General features: G+C 54.8%; 7 protein-coding genes across 7 annotated transcripts; 4 read left to right on the top strand and 3 right to left on the bottom strand.

The window, feature by feature from the left end:
• The first annotated feature begins 29 nt into the window (after positions 1-29).
• Positions 30-960, top strand: BZA05DRAFT_385180 (uncharacterized protein). The gene has a single exon (XM_051482384.1). The coding sequence runs from the start codon at positions 528-530 to the stop codon at positions 843-845; it is 318 nt and encodes a 105-aa protein (XP_051343637.1). The 5' UTR covers positions 30-527; the 3' UTR covers positions 846-960.
• Positions 961-2028: 1068 nt separating this feature from the next.
• Positions 2029-6334, top strand: BZA05DRAFT_109078 (uncharacterized protein). The gene is made up of 5 exons (XM_051478554.1): positions 2029-2574; positions 2632-2811; positions 2934-5151; positions 5205-5861; positions 5923-6334. Exons 1-5 carry the CDS (start codon positions 2329-2331, stop codon positions 6024-6026), a joined length of 3405 nt encoding a protein of 1134 aa, XP_051343636.1. The 5' UTR covers positions 2029-2328; the 3' UTR covers positions 6027-6334.
• A 927-nt stretch (positions 6335-7261) lies between these two features.
• Positions 7262-8186, top strand: BZA05DRAFT_108966 (uncharacterized protein). Its single transcript, XM_051478552.1, has 2 exons — positions 7262-7471; positions 7545-8186. Exons 1-2 carry the CDS (start codon positions 7436-7438, stop codon positions 8082-8084), a joined length of 576 nt encoding a protein of 191 aa, XP_051343635.1. The 5' UTR covers positions 7262-7435; the 3' UTR covers positions 8085-8186.
• BZA05DRAFT_456552 (uncharacterized protein) lies at positions 8186-9499 on the bottom strand. The gene is made up of 3 exons (XM_051487560.1): positions 8763-9499; positions 8513-8689; positions 8186-8448 (listed from the first exon to the last, which is right to left on the bottom strand). Exons 1-3 carry the CDS (start codon positions 9488-9490, stop codon positions 8331-8333), a joined length of 1023 nt encoding a protein of 340 aa, XP_051343634.1. The 5' UTR covers positions 9491-9499; the 3' UTR covers positions 8186-8330.
• Positions 9500-9862: 363 nt separating this feature from the next.
• On the bottom strand, positions 9863-11613 carry BZA05DRAFT_433291 (3-deoxy-7-phosphoheptulonate synthase; the record flags this gene model as incomplete). Its single annotated transcript, XM_051486257.1, has 4 exons — positions 11292-11613; positions 11096-11153; positions 10453-11035; positions 9863-10403 (listed from the first exon to the last, which is right to left on the bottom strand). The coding sequence occupies exons 1-4, from the start codon at positions 11295-11297 to the stop codon at positions 9863-9865; spliced, it is 1188 nt and encodes a 395-aa protein (XP_051343633.1). The 5' UTR covers positions 11298-11613.
• A 479-nt stretch (positions 11614-12092) lies between these two features.
• BZA05DRAFT_331627 (uncharacterized protein) lies at positions 12093-13380 on the bottom strand (the record flags this gene model as incomplete). The annotated part of the gene is made up of 3 exons (XM_051480598.1): positions 12093-12780; positions 12834-13164; positions 13233-13380. 3 exons carry the CDS (start codon positions 13378-13380, stop codon positions 12093-12095), a joined length of 1167 nt encoding a protein of 388 aa, XP_051343632.1.
• Positions 13381-15219: 1839 nt separating this feature from the next.
• Positions 15220-20047, top strand: BZA05DRAFT_331363 (uncharacterized protein; the record flags this gene model as incomplete). The annotated part of the gene is made up of 5 exons (XM_051480587.1): positions 15220-15449; positions 15552-18458; positions 18508-19145; positions 19202-19505; positions 19561-20047. 5 exons carry the CDS (start codon positions 15220-15222, stop codon positions 20045-20047), a joined length of 4566 nt encoding a protein of 1521 aa, XP_051343631.1.
• Between the last annotated feature and the right edge of the window lie 1000 nt (positions 20048-21047).

Below are 21047 nucleotides of genomic sequence, written 5' to 3'. Positions count from 1 at the left end.
GGTGGGTTGGGCGCGCTGAGCTTATGGCACGTGATAAAGGGATCGTTTCATTGCTATGTACCTATTCTACAGACTGAGAACTCTAAGATCACGACGAACCGGCAAACATACGGCGTATCATCGCGAAAGACGTCCTCATGGCATTCTCGACCTCGGTGGCCGATCAGTCCGCAATGCGCGAGGATAAGGTAGTTCTGGTTCTTTCTAGCAGCAGGAACAGCAGCGGTAGACTTCACTGGGTTGAGCAGTTGGTATAGTACCTGGTAGGAGTGAAGTGTGAAGGACGGCTTGATTCTCACCAAACCGCGCATGCCGAAGTGATAGATACCAACGTCACGACGAGGGACCCGGGGTGAGAAGCTTCTAAAGTCGGCATCGAAGCCTGGTGGGCCCGGATATCCGAACCACTTCACCGGTTCGATCGCAGCAGTTTATCATGGCACGTTTCGTCCACGGAAGAGCTATATCTCTGCTCCGAGGTCGTTCGCTCACTCGTTCGTTCTCCGGTGGTGGTGGTGAGGGTGGGGATGGTTGTGGTGGTCGTGATGGCGGGCAGTGTACTTGCATGTAGGGCAGTGCTTGCTGGTGGCGTCGCCGTTTGCTGGTTTGCTTGCTTGTTGCAGCACAACATATATGCCTCGTATGTACGCCTCAAGTATACAATATGTGCACTTGCGTGCGATTTGCGCGAAGATTCCAGGCTCGATTTGATGGTAAACTCGTGGGATAGGTTGAAAGGCTGTGATATCGGCGTGGAGAGGAGTGCAGTAATGCTGAGTCGGGGACGAGAGTTTCTTCTGCCGTTGGTTGGTCAACACCGGTATTTCGGTTCTGGTGGCTCGTAAGGGGGAGGTGTCTGGTGGAAGCCGTTGTCGTTGGACGGATAGATGCAGGACGTGGCTGATGAGGAGTTACGAGAAGTGAGAGGGAGCAGAGAAGCTCGGTGCAAGGGGCCGAAAGGTAGTCAGCTTCATCACCGGGACAACCCGCTTCACTTTACGTGCGGGACGATAGAGTCAAGTGTAACTATTCTTCACGTGCACGGCAATAGAGTCGAGTACATGGTATTATTCACGCGTCTTTCTATACGTGTTGTACATCTTCCTCTCCTCTGTACGAACGAGACGTTAAATGGCTGTCTCTATTTGACATCGCCCACCCAAGATCTCTTCTCTTCTGTTCCCATCGTGTTCATATAAACTCTGTGCCGGCAAAACCGAACCTACCTCCGGCCTCATGGCGAAAGTGAAATAGATGTCATCGGAAGTCTAAACACGCACCGAACTCAAGTCGCCGACCCATCACGTGACAGCTTTCAGCCACACGCCACACTCCCCAGCAATGCAGAAGATGTAATTCTCCCTCATCAACTTTCAAGTCCTATGATAGAGTACATACACTAACTACATAGCTTAAGTAGTCTAACAGTGCCTTGTGATCATCACCTTCGTCGAATCCAATACGGAATCCATTCCAGTGAACGCACGTTGCTCCATAACCTACATCATAAGAAGAAAAAAGTCGTTGAAGATCATTCCTCATATTCAAAAGCAAATCTCACAAGCAAACCCCTCCAACGCCGCCTCTCCGCCTCCTCCACTGTACCCAAACGCAAACAATCATGCGTACTGCTTCGCCTGTCGCCCGTTGCTGACCCCCAAAATCAAAACGTCTCAAACTCTTGTATCGCTTCGTTCTCGTGTGATTCCCGCTCTGCTCACCTGCCATTCACCTTGCCTTGACCTTGACCTCGACCCTCCACTAACCCTGCCTTCGCGAGCAAAGAAAGCCCTCTAGCCTTCGAATGCTCTTACCGCTTCCTCAGCAACCCGTCGCTTTCGCCGCCCCCACACCGTTCCCCTCAGCCTCCTTGCCGTGTCGCTGTCGCTATTTTCTCTTCCCTTTCCTTCGCGTTTAGCTTCACACACACCCACCCCCAGACGACGCGCTATCAACTCACCCGACAACTCCCAGCTACCGCTGCTCAACATCCCTCCACCTCCTTCTCTCTACATCGCATCGCCTAACTGCGACGACAACACTCTTTCAACTCCTTCACCTCTACCACCCTCTCCCGCGACCCTCATTCCCCTCCCCCACATCGTTGTCACACACACACATTCACACGCACCCTCCAACCTTCCCCCTCCTCTTCCCCTCTGTCCCCGCCCAGCACCAGCAACGTCTGTCGCCAGCTCTCACGTCGTCGGTCGTCCTGTCGCATACAAACTACAGTCGCTTCCCCGTCCCCAGCCGGCAGCGCGTGCTACTAATTCTTCCCTTGCAACGTCCTCGGTAAATGCGACGCCTGACATAACCCACACGGACATGTCGCGCGCAGGATATGCCGACTTCTTTCCCGCCGCCCCCTCGGTCCTGGCAAAGAAAGCCCAGGCTGCAAAGGCCGCGAAGGAGAAGGTACGGATACAGCAACACGACGAGTATGACCGGGATCGAGATATCTCGGGTGCACTGTCGGCAGGCAGCACTGCTTCCTCGACCGCCTCCATTCCTACAACCACGCATAGTAATTCGCAACTAACTCCTGCTACGTCGAGTTCGTCGCCCCCGGATGTGAGTCCGCGACCCGCGACAGTATCGCCGAATGCAGAGGTGTTAATGTCGGAGAAGGAGAAGAAGGCTCTTCCGCCTCCAGCAGTCGAGCAACCGCGACCGGCAATCCCGACACCCAAGGCAACTCCACCGGCACCCCAGCGAAGGAATTGTCGCGCCGAATATGATCCATTCCTCGACGAAGACTCTTCGGCGAAGAAGAGCGGCAAAGTAACCTATCGCTACGATGGTGAGGGAGTATGTGTATACATTTTTCTATTTCTTGCCCCCCCCGTGACCCCCGCGCCCCCGGCACTCTTGCGAGATGATATCAATTTACATGTTTGGCAGAGCGGAACTGTACTGACACCGCTTCGCAGCTATCTATGCCCGTACAAGACCCCCGGAAATCCCATCCCGACTATACCCTAGGACCCAAAGGCGGTAAGAGAAAAGTGCGCACTGCTTTGGGCCGAGTGAATTGGGAGTGGGACCGCCATTACATCGGGCCCGGGCCGCCTGCGCAAATCATGGTTACCGGATTATCCCCGCTCACCACCGAAAGCGAAATTTTGATGAACTTCAGGACGTTCGGCGATGTGCAGAAATTCGAATTGAAGGTTGACCCGACGACTGGCGGATCCCTCGGAATTTGCAGCGTCATCTACCGCGACAGCAAAGGCGACAAGGTGCTCGGCCACCATTCGGCCAGGAGCGCAGTTCAGAAGGGAAACCAGATGAAGATCGGGATGCAAAACATCAAGGTAGTGCTCGACCGGGATGGGATGAAGTGCTCGAAATATGTGGAGCGGATAATGGAAGAGAAGCGGAAGAAGCAAGACGAATACATGCGCAGAGATGCGGAGGCCAAGCGCAAAGAGCAGGAGGTCAGGCGCAGGGAGGGGGAAGCTAAACGGCGAGTAGAGGAGGTCAAGCGCAGGGAGGAGGCCCGAAACCGACCGCCGCCACCACCACCACCGCCGCCCCCGGAGAGAGAACGGTCACTACGGACCGCCTCGGTTTCCCCAAACGATCCGGACAGCCATTTCATCAAGCCGCGACCACAGAACTACAAAGCCATCAACGACCTCGGACGACGGCCGGCGATATTCATCTCTTCGAGGTACATTCCAGGAGAGGTTCGATTCTGCAAGCATCTGTACGGACGGTTGAAGAACTTCGGTGTTGAAGATGTGCTATGCGATAAGGATGGATTTTTCGTTGTGTTTACCAACTCGAGAGGATTGGACAATTGCTTCCGGATGTGCGATGGTGACCGCCTGTTCTCCTACCAAATGCGCATGAAGAAGTACCCTCGAGGAAACCCGAACGCCTCTGCTGTGGCCGCACGGCAAGCCTCTCGCTCGCCTTCCCCGGCACCGAGACCACCGAAGAGAAAGCTTGAGAGAGTAGACGTACCCCGCGAGTCCCATAAGGCCGCCAAAGCCGACTTGAAGACCACGCTTGCCTCGGATATCCGGAGGCGAATCGCTGAACCGCACATATACGACTTGTTGAACCCTGGCCGACTCGAGACTCGGAAGAAGCCCGAGGAGAAAGATGACAAGACGGACACTGACGCCGCCTCGACGCCTGCCTGCGATTCCCCGTTACCTCCACCCTTCACCGCAGCTGCCGCTCCCGAAGCGCAGCCATTGCCTGCGAACTTGATCACCGTCCTCCCCCGCTTCAAAAAGCACAAACCCAAACGGCTAGAAACCCCGACGTCCAATGCACTCCGTGGGCCTAAGGGCGACCGGGGTAAGAGGAACGAAGAAGCTAGACCACTGGCTCATAGATTGAACCATTACGACGGCTCCGACGATGAATCCACGACTACGGATCAGCGCCCTGTGTCGCGCGGCTCGGTGTCTAGGGCGTTGTCTACAGATATCGGCGATGATGATTCCGTAAGTTTGGCGCCATCATCTCTGGCGGATATGCGGAGCAGGAAGCGGAAGCGAAGTATCGGAGCTCGAACACCGTCACGACTCAAGGATACGGCCATCTCCACGGACGACGAGGATGACGAGGCTGTCGAGACGGCCAGTCCAGAGCAGGAGGCGAATCCGATGGAGGTTGATGACGAGCCGACCGAATCGAGCCTGCAAGGCTTTATTGTCGGTGATGATGGCGAAGAACACGCAAACCGAAAGAAGGCCAGGAAGGTGGAAGCTACTAAGCTCGCATCTGACGAAGTCAGTCACAGAGCAATCCTCGATGAGGACGAAGGGGTGGACATCACAAGCCTTGACGACTCCAAAGAAGCCGACCTCTACCAGAAGCTCACCGATGAGAAAACGGAGGCAGCTATCGATCTGTTCTTGGATCAGATCGAAGCTGAGAAGGATGGTCCTCCGCCGGTTGTAGACATGTCCTGGACGATTTCTAGCACAATTCTGCCCAAGGTGACAGTTGAAGAAGATACAGAGATGATTATGGATCTCGATGGATTGCAGGCAGTGGTTATGGACGATGAGGATGTGCGGTTCCTGAAGTTGGCGTTGGAAGATACAATCCCGGCGAATGTGGGGAATGTCCACCTGTGGGCTTGCAAGATGAAGGAACGCAAGGCGGCCAACAGGGAGGGTAAGCGAGGTAAGAAATCCCCCGTCACAAACTATCACTTTTCCGAGTTTAATTCGTCGCAGGTCCCACCTATACCGTTGAATCGATCGAGGGGTTCTATCGGCCCAACCGTACCGGTTGCGCGAGAACCGAGGGATATCGTAAGATTCCCGAAGCCGAAAAGTCCAAGTACCTTCCGCATCGTCTCGCTGTCGCAGCCAAGCGCGCGAATGCAGCTCCCCACGTCTCGCCACAGCATTCATCAAAGACCACGACGACCAAGGTCCCCGTCTCTTCCTCCCGCGAAAATCGGGTCAACAACCGACGTCTCGTCCAGGAGCTCAACAATCAGAAACAAATTCTGTGCGGTGATGCTGATATCATGCGTTTCAACCAACTCAAGAAGAGGAAGAAGCCTGTTCGGTTCGCTCGGTCCGCAATTCACAATTGGGGACTGTACGCCATGGAGAATATCCCGGCGAACGACATGATCATCGAGTATGTCGGCGAGATCGTCCGCCAGCAGGTGGCCGACATGCGCGAGCGCAAGTACATCAAGAGCGGCATAGGAAGCAGTTACTTGTTCCGGATTGACGAGAACACGGTCATCGATGCCACCAAGAAGGGTGGGATCGCGCGGTTCATCAACCACAGCTGCACCCCCAACTGCACTGCCAAGATCATCAAAGTCGAGGGCACAAAGCGGATCGTTATCTATGCATTGAGAGATATCAAAGAGAGTGAGTCTTCGCGCATGCTAATCGTGATCATAAGCATCCAATGCTAACTGGTTTCCCACAGACGAGGAGCTGACCTACGATTACAAGTTCGAGCGCGAGCTCGACAGTGACGATCGGATTCCGTGCTTGTGCGGGTCCAGCGGATGCAAAGGGTTCTTGAATTGACCGGACGGCTTGCGCTTCTGTTTTCATCTCCTTTTGTTGGTGTCCTGGGTGTCGTTTTTTTTCCGGGTATAATTTTTTTTTCTTGTTTGATCTTTGACCTTTTCTGTGTTTTTTTTTGGGTGTTTCGAATTTCAGTTAGTATTCCGTTTTTTTTCATGAGGGCTGGTGTTTTGTCCTTTCTCTTTCCATTATTCTTCATCACCATGGTGCGCAACTTCCTCCTCCTCCCTTCCTTCCGTACTGGGGAGTCTCTTCGTTTTATAAACTTTGTGTACTTTTTCTTTTTGATCCCCACCACCACCATCACCACCACCACCCAACCCCTCCTTCCTTCCGACCTTTAATATCGCGGGAGTGGCAAACAAAAAATTGGCGGTTTTTTCCCTGTACTGTACGAACGAGAGGTGGAGATGGAGATGAAAATGGAGAGAAGAGAGAGAGAGAGGGCTTGGCGGGGTGGAAGGGGGGAAGAAAAGAGACGTGTATATTATTCGCTTTTTTCCTTCTTGTGTGTTTTCCTACTTCTCTTTCTGTTTATGTTTGTGTTTCTTTCACTTGTGTTGTGTTAGAGCGGAAAACGGCGATTGGGATTTGTTTTTTTGTTTATTTTTCTTTTCAAGTGTTTTCTTTTCTTCTATTTCCTGAGTTTGTCAACTGTGAGGTGTGTGCGCGGTAGATATCGCGGTGGAGAAGGCGGAGGTGATTGGGGGAGGGGGAGGGGGAAGTGGAGGGAGATGGGAAGATGGGAGATGGAAAGGATACCGGTATGTAACGTATTGGCTGTGAATGAATGCCATGGGTACGGATGGGATGTGATATGGAACATGCAAATGAATGAAGACTGTCGATGTTTGAGATGCGATTTCATGCATAGTCCTACGTACATCGGAGGACATCCTGGAAGGTGACTTCCGTATGGCTGGGCTGGGTTCTGCTTGAAGTCTTACCTACTGAACTTACATATTTGCGGCCGTGGGCTCGTATTAGACACTCAGGTATCACATTCCGGACTCGCAGCCAGGCATGAAATACCGCCTTACGGAAACCCGTCACATCCGTGATGACATGATCCACCTAAAGGCCGAATGCACTGATGATTAAACAATAATACAAAACGGTCGTGCCAGCCATACCGGTGAAGAACATCAGGTGGTGTAGAGTAGGAGCAGATCAACGGCCGAACAGGCATGTGATGGTCCAGCCCCCCGGATCGCTTCCGGAAGATCGGATAGGTAGTATATGATCTCCATATTCTCCCCTTACTCCCCTAAGTTTCCCCGGACCCTCTCGCTCTCATCTCGCCTTGTTCCGTTTGACAGTTAACGTTGCGAATCAACTCTAACCTCACGTCACGTCACGCCCGAGCACCAACATCGTCACCGAGACCGAGACCGAACACCGCAGCAAACATGGCCTTCCTGGGCCTGGAGAAGCACCTCACCTTCGTTCGTACCTAGCACCCCGGCGTGCACCCCTCCCCTCCGCACACGCACGGATACTGACCCTTCCGTGCTACAGTACGGCAGCTACCACGCACACCCGACCAACATCTACATCCACATCGTGTTTGTGCCAGTGCTGATGTTCACGATGATGTCTCTGGGAGCGAACGTCTCCCTGCCACTGCCGCTGGTCCCGTCTGAATACGCCAACCTCAGCACTGTCACCGCCGCCGTCTACGGCTTGGGGTACATCCTCCTCGCGCCGATCCCGGGTACGCTGCTGGCGCCGTACGTGCTCGTGCAGTCCCTCGTCGGGAGCTACTGCGTCGGTCATATCGACAGGTTCAATATGTACGCTGCGGCGGTCCAGGTCGTCAGCTGGCTTCTGCAGTTTGTGGGACATGGCGTCTTTGAGAAGAGGGCCCCTGCCCTCCTCGATAATCTTTCGCAGGCGCTGTTTCTCGCGCCGCTGTTTGTGTGGATCGAGGTGTTGTTCATGATGGGATGGAATCAGGAGCTTAAGCTGAGGTTGGAGGGGAGTGTGGCTGAGAGGAGGAAGGAGATGGATCAAGCGAAGAAGGGGAAGGGGAAAGGGAAGGGGAAGAGCGAGTTGTGATTGCGCAAGGGAGGGAGTGTGTTCACGTTGCTTTTCTAGCTGTTTATTCCATCCCAAGAGAGGCGAAGGTTATTCATAAGGAATTCACATATACTCATCTACTAGTAGAAATGCACCTGATGTAGGTAGAGTACTATTACATAGTAGCGCATGTCTTGCATCCCGCATCCCGCATCTCACCCTATCACCAGCCGTCCACGGTTATGTATGCGGGAGGACACGCGCTACGCCTGACTTCCCCCACGCTCACAAAAGCCCCAGCTCGACCGCTTGCTGCCTCAAAACTTCCCTCGCCTGCGTCCTCAGGTTCTCCACGATCGATGCCGCGGGCAGCACCTCTTTCACCAGCCCGACGCCGGTACCGCTACTCGACGTTCAACTCCATGCTCGTTACCGCGAATCATAGTTAGTGGGGGGGGGAGACCTACGCAAACGCCGTCAACCTCGTAAAATCATTCCTCGTCACAGCCTGCGCGTACAACTCCGCGTTCTTGTCCTCAGCTACACCCTTCTCCGCATCCCGGAACGACTCGTTGATGATCGCGCGCCCGCCGTATTCTGCCGGCCAGAAGCCCGTGCCCCGGAGGTTGTCGTAGAGGCGCGTTCTACCAGTTTTCAGTCAGCCGGGGGTGGTGCTCGGGGTTGGGGTCGGGGGAGATGGAGAGGGGGAAGAAGAACCTAACTGTCCCAACCCCGCCATCGGCCGAGCCAACGACCAACTCCCGAAAGCCCCGACTCGCCTCGCTCTCCTCACACGCGACAAACCTGGTGCCCAGCACGGCGGCCCCCGCCCCCAGCGCCAACACGGCGGCCACGCCCCTGCCGTCGACCACGCCCCCAGCAGCGACGACAGCCACATCGGTCCTCCCCTTCTCCGCCAACAAATCCACGACCTCGGGCACAAGGGCGATCACACTCCCGCCGCATACCTTACCATGGCCGCCTGCGTCCGCCGCGCCCTGCGCAACTAGCACGCTCACGACGCCGCCGCCTTGCCCACACAGCACCTGCTCCGCCTCGCGCACCGACGACACCTGCACCCACACGCGGGTGTCCAGCGCGCGGAACGCGCACAGCCACTCGTGCAGCTGGGCGGCGTCCGCGGGCGCAAAGAACCAGACTGCGGCGGGGCGGTGGAGCGTGGTCAGCGAGAGCGCGTCGCGGAGGTCGCTGCGGAATACCAGGAAGCCGAGGCCGTAGGAGGCGCCGGGGGAGAGGCGTGTGGGCAGCGTGGATAGGTCCGAGAGTACCGCAGAGTCGCTGAGACTGTACCCAGCACCGAAAAAGCCGAGGCCGCCGGCGTTGCTGACCGCCGCGGTGAGCGCGGCGCCTGAGACGGTGCGCATGGGCGCCGATACGATGAGTGGCGTTTGCGTCCACGGGTAGTGTTGTTGGAGTTGGGCCATGGTTGCGGTTGGAGTACTGTATGGAGGAGAGGGAAGGGGGAGGTGGGGCTCGAGTACCTATAGCAGGTGGCTCCACGGAGATGCACAAACTGGTGGGCTGCATTACCGAGGGTCTGTTTGGCGCATCTGGTTTACTGATCATGGATCACCTGTGGTAGGTAGGAACGAAAGGTGCGCATCATATCGCACTTGCAATGTATTACCCAGCGTGTACCATCACCATCATATTCTAGTCAAACCCACGATAGAAACCCAGCCCAGCCCAGACAGAGATGACAGCCATACAAAAAAAGAGATATCCCGCAAATAGCCTTGACCCCGACTCTAACCGTAGAAAAGAAATTGATGGCCCCTATGTAATCAGCGAGCCCTCTATTCGGACCCGTTGAGCTTCGCCGTACCCTTGGATTCCCTGCGCTTGCGCACAGCAGCAGCGAGGTTCTCAATGACGGCCTCAGTATCCTCGAAGTTGATGCATGCATCAGTGATGCTGACACCATACTTGAGCGCGCTCTTGCCCTCGACGGGGACCTTCTGGTTGCCTTCGTTGATGTGCGACTCGATCATCACGCCCATGATGTTCTCCTCGCCGTTGGCGATCTGCTCGGCGACGTTCGCGGCGACCTTGGGCTGGTTCCTATGGTCCTTGCTGGAGTTGCCTGTTTCCTCGTTAGCACGTCTCGTTTTGCTATTGGAAGGATTGGGAATACCGTGAGAGCAGTCAACCATGAGACGGTCCTGAGTCTTCGACTTGCGCAAGGTCTCCTTTGCTGCCTTGATCGAGTCCGCGTCGTAGTTGGTGCCCGCCTTTCCTCCACGCAGGATGATGAAGCAATCCTCGTTTCCGGCGGTTCCGACAATGGCGACGACACCAGGCTTCGTCACCGACAGGAAGTGGTGGGGGTGCGAGGCACTACACATTGTCAGCACTTGCATGCCACAACCAGAAAAAGGGAACCTACGCTCCAATAGCATCAACCGCCACACCGAGCGTCCCGTCGGTTCCATTCTTGAATCCCACAGGGAACGACAGTCCACTCGCCAGCTCTCTATGCAGCTGGCTCTCGGTAGTCCTCGCGCCAATCGCACCAATACTCAAGCAATCCGCCAAAAACTGCGGGCTGATAGTATCCAGCATCTCACTCGCCAGCGGCATGCCGAGATCCGTGAGGTCGACAAACAGCTGCCTCGACACCTTCAGTCCCTTGTTGATCTTGAAGCTCCCGTCGATATCGGGGTCGTTGATGAGGCCCTTCCAGCCGACGGTTGTGCGGGGCTTTTCGAGGTAGGCACGCATCACGATCAGCAGGTCGTCCTGGTATTTCGTCTTGAGCGCTATCAAGCGCTTGGCGTAGTCCATTGCCGCTTCGGTGTCGTGGAGGGAGCACGGGCCGACGACGACGAGGAGACGATTGAGCGGATCTTTGCCGTGCAGGATCGAGACGGCGTCATCGCGCGCCTTGAGGACCGTCACTTTGGACTTCTCCGTCTGGGGGACTTCATGTTGGAGGAGGTTCGGCGGGGTGAGAGGGTTGTAGCCGTGGACTGTGGATCAATCAGTCAGTCATTGACTTGAGAATGATGCTGTGGGGTGAAATGCTGTACCCCTCAAGTCTTCGGAGGCGGTCCGGTCACCGACGGTCTTGTTCTCGATGTAGTAGGTCTATGTAAATTCCACATTAGTACTCTGGTGGATGCGATCCAAGAGTTTTTGCCGCGCCACTGCCCCGCCGGCCCCCAAAGGTGGGATGGAGGGGCAGTGACGTAGCACAAGGGCTAGCATTGAGCATTGGGAACTTACAGTCATGTCTGTAGTGAAGAGGGAGGATTAACAAAGCAGGTATGGGAAATGTAGTGAAGCTTGATGCCCTGAAGAAGGAGAAGAAAGAATTGATGCTGTCGGCTGTCTGTTGGGAGGAGGGAGGAGAAGTGGAATTCCTGGGGCTTAATAAACTCCACGCCCTCGTCCAATGCATGAGTCAATTCCGCCAAGCTTTGCTTCTTCCTCTGTCCCACGGCTCTCAACGAGCTCGTGTTGCCTTGCTAGCTCTGGATCTCCGGGCCAAAAGGATCTCGCTGAGAGCCGGGCGGTACCTAAACCCGCGGTTGTCGTGGTGCTGACTGTCTCACACCCTGTCCCGCAGCCGGAGCTATGGAGCTTACTCTACTTCATGACATCTCACGGCCGAATGCTAAACAACCAGCAAACAGAAGCTTTCCGACTTTCTCGCACGTCGCTCACGCCAGGGAGCGCAATAGATAGGATAAGTTAGTCGGACGAGTGAGTGTTCGGGAGCGGAGGACTCGTATTCGGGGTGGGCGAAAATAATACGATGTCGCACTGTAAACCAACGAGAGCTGCCGGGAGTGGAATCTAATCACATGTAAGAGACGAGAGGCGACATCCGCGAACTAGCCTGAGGAATTGTATCGAAGCTATTACTATCACGAAGGCTGATTGGCACTAGTAGAGACTACCAAAACCTGTCTTCCGATTACAGACCGTGAGTTCGCAAAGGCAACCTCGTAACAATAACTGGCCAATGAATCCACAGAGACCATAAAGCTCTGGCAACCAGTACTCAACACAAACCTGCAATCTTTACACGACAACTTCACACTCCAATCCATCCCTACTCACCCAGGGCTGCTTCTCATCCCATATCTCGCTCAAACTCCCATCACCCCCATGATAACCCAGCCCATCATCACTTGAGTGTCCGTGATCGGGCATCAATTCACTTATGGATGTCCTCGCCCGAGGGAACGCGGCTTCAACACCAGAAGTTCTCCTTTTCAAGCCCTGTTCACCAATCACTGGCCCCAGTCCATAGACATCCACCGTGCCCCGGGAAGAAAACGCATAGACTGTTATCGAGGGCCCACTGTCCACCGCAAGGTCAACCAGACCCGGAACAGTACCAATGTAGCATCCAAAGACGACGACGGAATTCCCAGACTGATCGTTGAGGTCTCTACTTGCCACCCCTCCGCCCCTATTGGCGCTTCTATCGGCCATGCTATGGAATACATCGGGCGAAACGGAGAAGAATATCACGCGGTCGTTGTAGCCGGCAGCAATACGCACGCCGTATCGGAGGTCTGCACCAGAGGCGTAGACACTGGCCCGGACCTGCTCGGGTTCACAGTCCAAGTTGTCCAATAATGTTGCAAGGCCCTGTTCACCTTCCTCATCCTCCTCGGATGCTTCAAAATCCGCTTCTTGTTTGCCTTCGTCGGGCCACTCGGGCGGAATGAGCCATATTTTCCTCAACAACTTGGTCGGACCTCTATCAACCCGCACTCAGCAACATGTATCGAAATGGGAGGACGGGACGCCTACCCTGATGGTGCATCACTACCTAGACATAAAGATCCAGTCACGGGATCGGTGAACAGGATATGATACCCATCACTCAGCGGCACCGCCTGAAAATGGTCGCTCTGTCCGATCCTCGGCTCCCAAGTTGTCCCCCAGTATGCAATCGAAGTCCTATGGACTCCAAACCGCCTAGCGAGTGGATTGATCTCCTCCGGATGGGCAGCACTGGATATCAATCTGAGTTTCTTTGTGGAGTCGATCCCATGTCGCGGCGGAAGGAAGTAGAGGAAGTCGGTGGGTGCCGTCAATGGAAACCACCGATTCAAGTCCTGGCCAGTAAGTGCATCAACCCCTAGATATTTTATGCAAGAGTCAGCTATTCACGGGCGCAACGGGGATGCGGCGGCCATGGACTCTTACAGTGAAGCTCGATTCCGCCTTGACACCCAAAGGCCACACATCGCCGCTGGGGACATATCGCCACACTCTGGGGAGGGTCCTCTTCACTACACAGATTTGAATAAGTGTATTTGGCCTCTTGCTCCACGATGTCATGGACTAGTCCCATCCGGTCATCCTACCCACAACAGGTAAAAATCAGCTCCACTCCCTAGGGAAAAGTCGAACCGCTCACCAAGAGAACTGTAACAGAATAGCGCCCACTGCTCGTGTCCATGCTCACGGCGATAACCCTCCGAGGGCAAATGATGGTTGTCGCGAACTCGATGAACTCCCGGCTATTGGGCTGCAGACGGTATACATGTACTACACAGCCATCGCAGAGGAGCACATGAGAGCTGCACATCGAAACGGTGAAGTGGCTCGTCGACGCAGTCACCGTTTCCGAGAGATCGAGTACCGCCACGTTCCGGAGGTCACACTTTCCAGACCCATCAGCCCCAAGACTACACTCTCGGAATAGCCGCATGGATAGATAGACGGGATTCTTCGAGTCGCTGATGCCCGGATCCGTCTTGCAGAACCCGATAGTTTCGAGCTGGTTCCGAAGGAGAGGAGCGCTCAGTGACGAAACGTACCACGCCCTGCAAGTCCGACGTGCATTGTTGAAGTCTGCGGGAGATACCAACGCTAAGATCTGCTGCACGAGCTCTGCGGGCAAGTGGTACACCGCCGGAAACCTCAGTGGCCTCACGGCTTGTACGGCATCATTCCATGCCTTGGATACGCCACGGGCTTTCAATACATGCTTGAAATCCAGATACCGGACAGTATGACGGATCAGTGCGGCTGGGATTTGGCTTGCCGGGGAAGTGGATGGCGAAGCCGAGACCATGGTGCCGGGGCCGGCACGTGCACCCACGTGAAGACTGAAAAGCGAACCTTGGGCGGACAGCATTTCCCGCTCCTCGGAAGAAGGACTGGAAGACGTGCACACGGAGGGTGATGACACTGAGACGAAGCTGGGTTTTCTAGAGAGGCAAAGATCGAACGAATAGGTATCGCAATGAGTGACAGCAACGGCAGCAGCGGTATCAACGGCACCTTGAGCCTCCTTCAAGGAGTGTCTGTTGATGCCGTAGATATCGGGCAGTGTGCACGAGCATGAATGGGAAATTTTGGAGGGCTGGAGGGATGAGTGGACGATGATGGAGGGGAGGGAGCTCAAGCTTCAAAGCGGGGCACGGGCCGCGGGGTAAACACCCGGAGCACCATGGGGCTCGGCATCCCGAATGCAATGATTGACCGATCGATTGCCCACCTGCACATGGACCAGGTTCAGGCCATTGCACTTCGCTCAATCCCCCCTAGACGCTGAACATAGTTTCGTTCGTTTGCATGTCCGGCTCGTTTCCCACGTTCGTTTCATGGGGGTTAGGGTCGGCTACCTCTGAGTCCACATGAACCCCCCCGCGCTTTGTTTTTCCGCGCACAGAGCTTGTCTGAAGAATTCGTCGGTCGTGGCCTATCGGCTGCCCAGACTCGTTAACTGCTCAAGCTTCAGGCTATATCGCCATGACGTATTGGCCAGTGACAGCAGACAATGCCCGCCCTCCCCACTCGCGCTCGTCGATTCCATCGAGGCTGTACATCTTCTGGCTACTGAAACAACGCACCTGTGCCCCTCTCCGGCCATCAAACACACTATCAATTAGATTACGTCTACGTGTGCATATCATGGGTGTGGCCGACGTGCGTCGTTATGCCCCTCATCCTGAACCGGACCAGGCCATTTCAATCTCTGGTTGCCCCTCTACCCCTCATCATCTCTCCTCGTCCGCTTCCTCCTTTTCATCTTCCTCTTCCTCCTCCATCAGTCTCCCTCACGCAGTCAGTGTGGACGAGGTATAGAGATAGGGCCAGTGCGAGAATAACCACTTTGCTTGTCTCGCCATTCGTCAATCCTCCATCCCTCTCACACACATTCCCTCCATCGCCGACCTCAGCAATGTCGTCCTCGGTCACCGGCCCTCCCGTCGTCTACTTGCTCAATCTCAACGATGCTGGAGCTCCGGACGTTGGCGGGCAAGGTTACATCAACCTCCCCTCCCCGTCCACGCCCTACACGCTCCGTTTCGCGATCCAGGGAGCGAGTTCCATCTGCCGTGAAGGAAAGCTGTGGATCAATGTCCCAAAGGGCAATGAGGCATTCGAGAGAGAGAAGTTCCAAGCACTTCCGTTGGTACCCCCCGCTCTTGGCGCCAGGAAGATGCGGTGTCTGTAGTGCTTGCTATAGATTGCTGTTTTCCCGAACGAATGCTGATGTGTGTTCCGCTGTAGACTCACGCCTTCATTTGGACGCGTCCTACACATCGACATCCCTATCTCAAAGCCGGGAACGTACTGCTACTATATATCGTATACGCCGCTGCTACCGTTTACCACTAAGGCGGATGTCGAGCCACCGAAACCCACGCGGACCGAAGCCTATTATGTCACCGTCTCCCCGAGTCTGGCCATCAACGGCAAGAACCTTGAGCTTAATGCACTCACGGTTTACTCCGTGCTGTCCAAGTTCCTCGGCCCGGTCAAGCAGTGGGATGCCTACATGAAGTACATTGCCGAGAAGGGATACAACATGGTGCACTTTACTCCTCTGATGGAGCGCGGAGCTTCAAATTCCCCCTTCAGCTTATTCAACCAGACCAACTTCGATCCGGTTGCCTTCCCCGGCGGTGAGAAGGAAGTCAGAGCTATGGTGACTAAGATGGAGAAAGAGCACGGCATCCTGAGTCTCACGGACGTTGTGTGGAACCACACTGCACACAATTCGGAGTGGCTACAGCATCATCCCGAAGCCGGGTATAACCGACTTACGGCGCCGTGGCTCGAGGCAGCGTACCAGTTCGATGAAGCGTTGCTTGAGTTCAGCAAGAATCTAGCCGGGCTGGGCTATCCTACCGAGCTGAAGACCGTGGAGGACCTTTTGAAGGTGATGGACGGCATCAAAATCCACGTCATTGCCCAGGTGAAGCTTTGGCAGTTCTATATCATTGATGTGGATGCGAACCTCGAGGCGATCATGCAGAGGTGGGAGTCTCAGGGACCCGAAGCTGCCGTGGAGAAGGTGACGGCCCTCGGATATACCAAGGGCATTTCGCTGCAGGCAAAAGCGGTATTTCTCACGGAGCACGGCCTGATTGGAGGAGACCGGTTGGGTGAGAGATTCCGGAAGACCGTCGATCCAGATATTGGTGCTGCTCTCCTTCACATCGAACACGGCGCACCTTCGGCAGATAAGGACATCGGCTCGGTCCTCGTCCCCCGGAAGGAGCTCAAGTCTATCCTCGATGAGATCAACCTCCCATTCTACAAGGAATACGATACCGACATTGCGGAAGCCCAAGAGCAGCTATACAACAGAATCGATTACACGCGAGTTGCTGACCACGGTCCGAAAATGGGCGTAATCACGGAGGAGAGCCCATTGATTGAAACCGCCTTTACTCGCCTCCCACTCAACGAGATAACGAAGAAGCACGATCCGAAGAGTTTGGCATTGGCCAACAATGGTTGGTTGTGGGACAACACCTCCGACTTTGCCTCCGAGAAACACAGGTCGTACCTGCGACGGGAAGTCATCACATGGGGCGATTGTGTCAAGCTGCGCTACGGAGACAAGCCCGAAGACTCACCGTACCTGTGGGACTTCATGGCCAAATACACAAAGCTGATGGCCCAGATCTTCCATGGTTTCCGAATCGACAATTGTCACTCCACACCCCTCCAAGTTGGTGAGTACATGCTGGATATTGCAAGGCGCGAACGGCCGGACCTCTACACGGTTGCAGAGTTGTTCACTGGTGATGAGCGCAAGGACAAGGTCTTCCTCGAAAGGCTCGGTCTGAGCAGTCTCGTGCGTGAGGCGATGGTTGCCTGGGGTCCGGGCGAACTCTCCAGACTCCTGCACAGACACGGAGGAAAGCCGATTGGGAGTATGGAGCAGGAATTCGCAACCCGATCCGGAGACGAAATCGTCACAACCGTCGCTGGATCCCCGATCAACGCGCTGTTTATGGATTGCACCCACGACAACGAGGTGCCTACCCAGAAGCGGACCCCCGAAGACACCCTGCCTAACGGCGCTCTTGCGGCTATGTGCGACTGTGCGGTGGGCTCTGTCCAAGGATTCGACGAGATATACCCCCACCTTATCGATCTTGTCCACGAGACCCGGAACTACGAGATACCGCCAAAGCAACTCGAGGGAAGCACGGCTGGCATCGCTAGTGTGAAATCGATCATGAACAGGATACACAGCAAAATGGGCAAGGAAGGCTACACGGAGATGCACGTTCACCACGAGGGCGACTACATCACCATGCACCGAGTACATCCAAAGACACACCGCGGATACTTTTTGATCGCTCACTGTGCTTTCGGACCTGGAACTGACCGAGGAAACTTCAACCCGGTGAAGATCCCAAGGACCAAGGTCAAATCTCTTGGTACCTGGGGTCTGACGGTTGACGGCACCCCGGAGATGATAAAGAAAGTCAGAGCAGACCCCACCACTCTACGAGGATTGCCGGCGGAGCTCATCAAGATGGAAACCCCGAGGATCGAGGAAGTCGATGACAGTTCGATCATCACCATCCTCGACCACTTCCCGCCTGGAAGTATCGCGCTGTTTGAGACCTGGGTAGAAGGTTTCGAGAAAGGGGACGAGTTGGATTCTTTCTCGGTCAGCGGGGCCGAAGAGGCGTTCAAATCGGTGAGCTTGGTCGACCTGAACTTCCTCCTCTATCGCTGCGACCCAGAAGAGCGAGACACTTCCGATGGCAAGAACGGCGTGTATGATATTCCAGGCCACGGACGACTAGTCTACGCCGGTCTTCAAGGATGGTGGTCTGTTGTCAGAGAGATCATCAAGAACAACGATCTCGGACACCCCCTTTGTCAACATCTCCGTGATGGCATGTGGGCACTCGACTGGACCGTGGGACGCCTGGAGCGACTGATAGAGCGCGGACACAAGGGCCTAGAAGGACCTACCAAGTGGCTGAAGGAACGATTCGCCAAGATCAAGGAGATTCCTAGTTTCCTTGTTCCCCGATACTTCTCCTTGGTCTTGCAGACTGCATACACTGCCGCAGTCGAGCACGCCATGAAGTTGTTCGGTGAACAAGTTCAGGGAGGCACTCAATTCTTAAAGTCACTAGCATTGTGCAGCATTCAAATGACTGGGTACGTCTGTTGGATTCAATGTGGATTGATTACTTACTAACTGTGGTAGTATCACCAAATCTGGTTCACTCTGGCCGACCAAGGAGGTTCCTTCCATGGCCGCTGGTCTTCCCCACTTTGCTGTCGAATGGGCTCGCTGCTGGGGACGTGATGTCTTCATTTCCCTTCGTGGTCTGTGTCTCGCCGTCGGCCGATTCGACGATGCGAAGGAGCACATCCTAGCCTTTGCCTCCGTCCTCAAACATGGCATGATCCCAAACCTCTTGGGTGCCGGCAAGACTCCGAGGTACAATGCCAGAGACTCTATCTGGTTCTTCCTCCAGGCAATCCAGGACTACACCACGATGGCTCCCGACGGCCACAAGATCCTCCAGGAGAAGGTCAAGCGTCGTTTCCTGCCGAGTGACGACACGTGGTTTCCCGTCGAGGACCCCAGAGCTTACTCCAAGGAGAGCACCGTCGAGGAGATTATCCAGGAGTCACTACAGGCACACGCATTGGGCTTCAACTACAAAGAGGCAAATGCCGGGCCCAACCTGGATATGCAGATGAAGGATGAAGGATTCTGGGTCAACGTTCAGCCGAGCTGGGAAACCGGCTTCGTCAGTGGTGGCAATGAGTGGAACTGCGGTACATGGATGGACAAGATGGGTGAGAGCGACAAGGCGGGATCCAAAGGTCACCCAGGTCAGTTTTCCTGCTTTTGATTTGTATTTCGCTGCTCGGAAACTTACAATTTGTAGGAACCCCGAGAGATGGTGCCGCAATTGAGATCACTGGTCTGCTTTACAGCACCCTGAAGTGGGTCGCGGCACTCAACAAGGAGAAGAAGTACAAGTGGAGCTCGGTCAAGAAGAGTGATGGCAAGGAGATCACCTTCGAGTCATGGGCAGGCCTCATCAAGGACAACTTTGAGCGCTGCTACTACATTCCGAAAGATCCTAAGGACGATAGCAAGTATGTCATCAAGGCTAACACTGTCAACCGCCGAGGCATTTACAAGGACTTGTTTGGCGGAGTCAGGGTCTATGAGGACTACCAACTCAGGTATTTTCCCTCGCATGATCGTATTCGAAGACTCGTCATTTAACTTCATCCGCAGGCCGAATTACGCGATCGCCATGGCTGTGGCACCGGATATCTTCGACCCCGATCACGCCCTTGGCTGCCTCGAGATCGCCGACGAAGTCCTTCGGAAACCCCTGGGAATCGCCACGCTGGACCCGTCCGACCAAAACTACCGCCCGAACTACATCAACTCCCTCGACAACGATGACTACGCCACCGCCAAGGGCCGCAACTACCACCAAGGTCCCGAGTGGCTCTGGCCTCTCGGCTACTTCCTCCGTGCGATGTTGACCTTCGACTCGAAGCGGAGAAAGACCAAGGCCGGGCGCGTCGAGATGCTCCAGCAGCTCGCGGCGAGAATGGAGGGCTGCAGACACGAGATCGAAAAGACGCCATGGGCTGGGTTGACCGAGCTTACGAACGAGAATGGTTCGTTCTGTTCGGACAGTAGTCCCACACAGGCGTGGAGCGCGGGCTGCCTGATAGATCTTTTTTACGACGCCCATGCTGTGGATGTCTAGAATTTGATGTGCTACATGGGGGATTTCTGCTTTTGGTTGTATGGTGGGGATGGCCTTGTCTTTGTCTCTTTTTGTCTCTCTTCGTCTCTACGTTCGTTTTCAATATTTCTTAGGGTAGTACCGAAATATGGATGGTATTCTTCACGACGCTTGATATTGCCCTGGACGATCGCATAGAACTAAGTGAATACGAGCAATCGAAGTGATCAGGGCTGTTCACTTCTGGAGTCCAAGTCAGCCCGAAGTACCGGCGTCCGTAGAGATGACCGGTACACTCAATTGCATCAAGCTCATATCCACCTACATATCGTGAATGCGAACATTGCCATCACTCGAGATGAGCAAACACTCATTTTTGCGCCAGGCTAGCCCATCCGCGCCGATAAGAGTCGCACCCTAAAACCTCCACTCGTCGTTGGTCGGCGAAAATTGTCGGCGAAAATTGACTGCAGACGCCCACCGATGCTGTCACTGCGGGGATATGTACACCGAATTGGAGGCGATTAAAGAGAGATTTGTAGAAGCCGTCGTTCAAAGGTCGAATATCATAATTCAAAATCAATACGAATCGTCTGTTCATTTCGAAGTCAAGTGATGCACCGAGTGATACACCGTATCGGGCGTTTGTGTGGCGGAAGGTTGCGGAAGGGCCGGATTTCGACTCACCTTTCGCGAAAAACACAAGTGCGAAATCCACCTTTAAATAGCACCGCCACAACAGACCATTCCCTCTCTCTCTTCCACGTGATCAGCTCATCCTCCCTCCACTTCACGTGATCCCTCAGCCACATCTCCCGCCAACGACAACAAGAAATGAATTACGACATCGAAAGCGACACAATGGCCAGAAGATCGTAAGTTGACCCATCACTCGCTCGCTTTATTTTTATTTTTATATATGCAGGGTCGCTCACTAGTCAGGGGTAGAAAGAGGGTAACCCGCCCAGCCGCCGGTGGTGCGCGTCCCGCCGGTGCGCACGTGTCGTCTACCACTCCCACC

Source organism: Tricharina praecox, assembly GCF_024521635.1.
Source record: "Tricharina praecox strain CBS 144465 chromosome Unknown BZA05scaffold_2, whole genome shotgun sequence".
In the NCBI taxonomy this organism is placed as follows: domain Eukaryota; kingdom Fungi; phylum Ascomycota; class Pezizomycetes; order Pezizales; family Pyronemataceae; genus Tricharina; species Tricharina praecox.
This window is presented reverse-complemented; position numbering and strand designations above follow the sequence as displayed.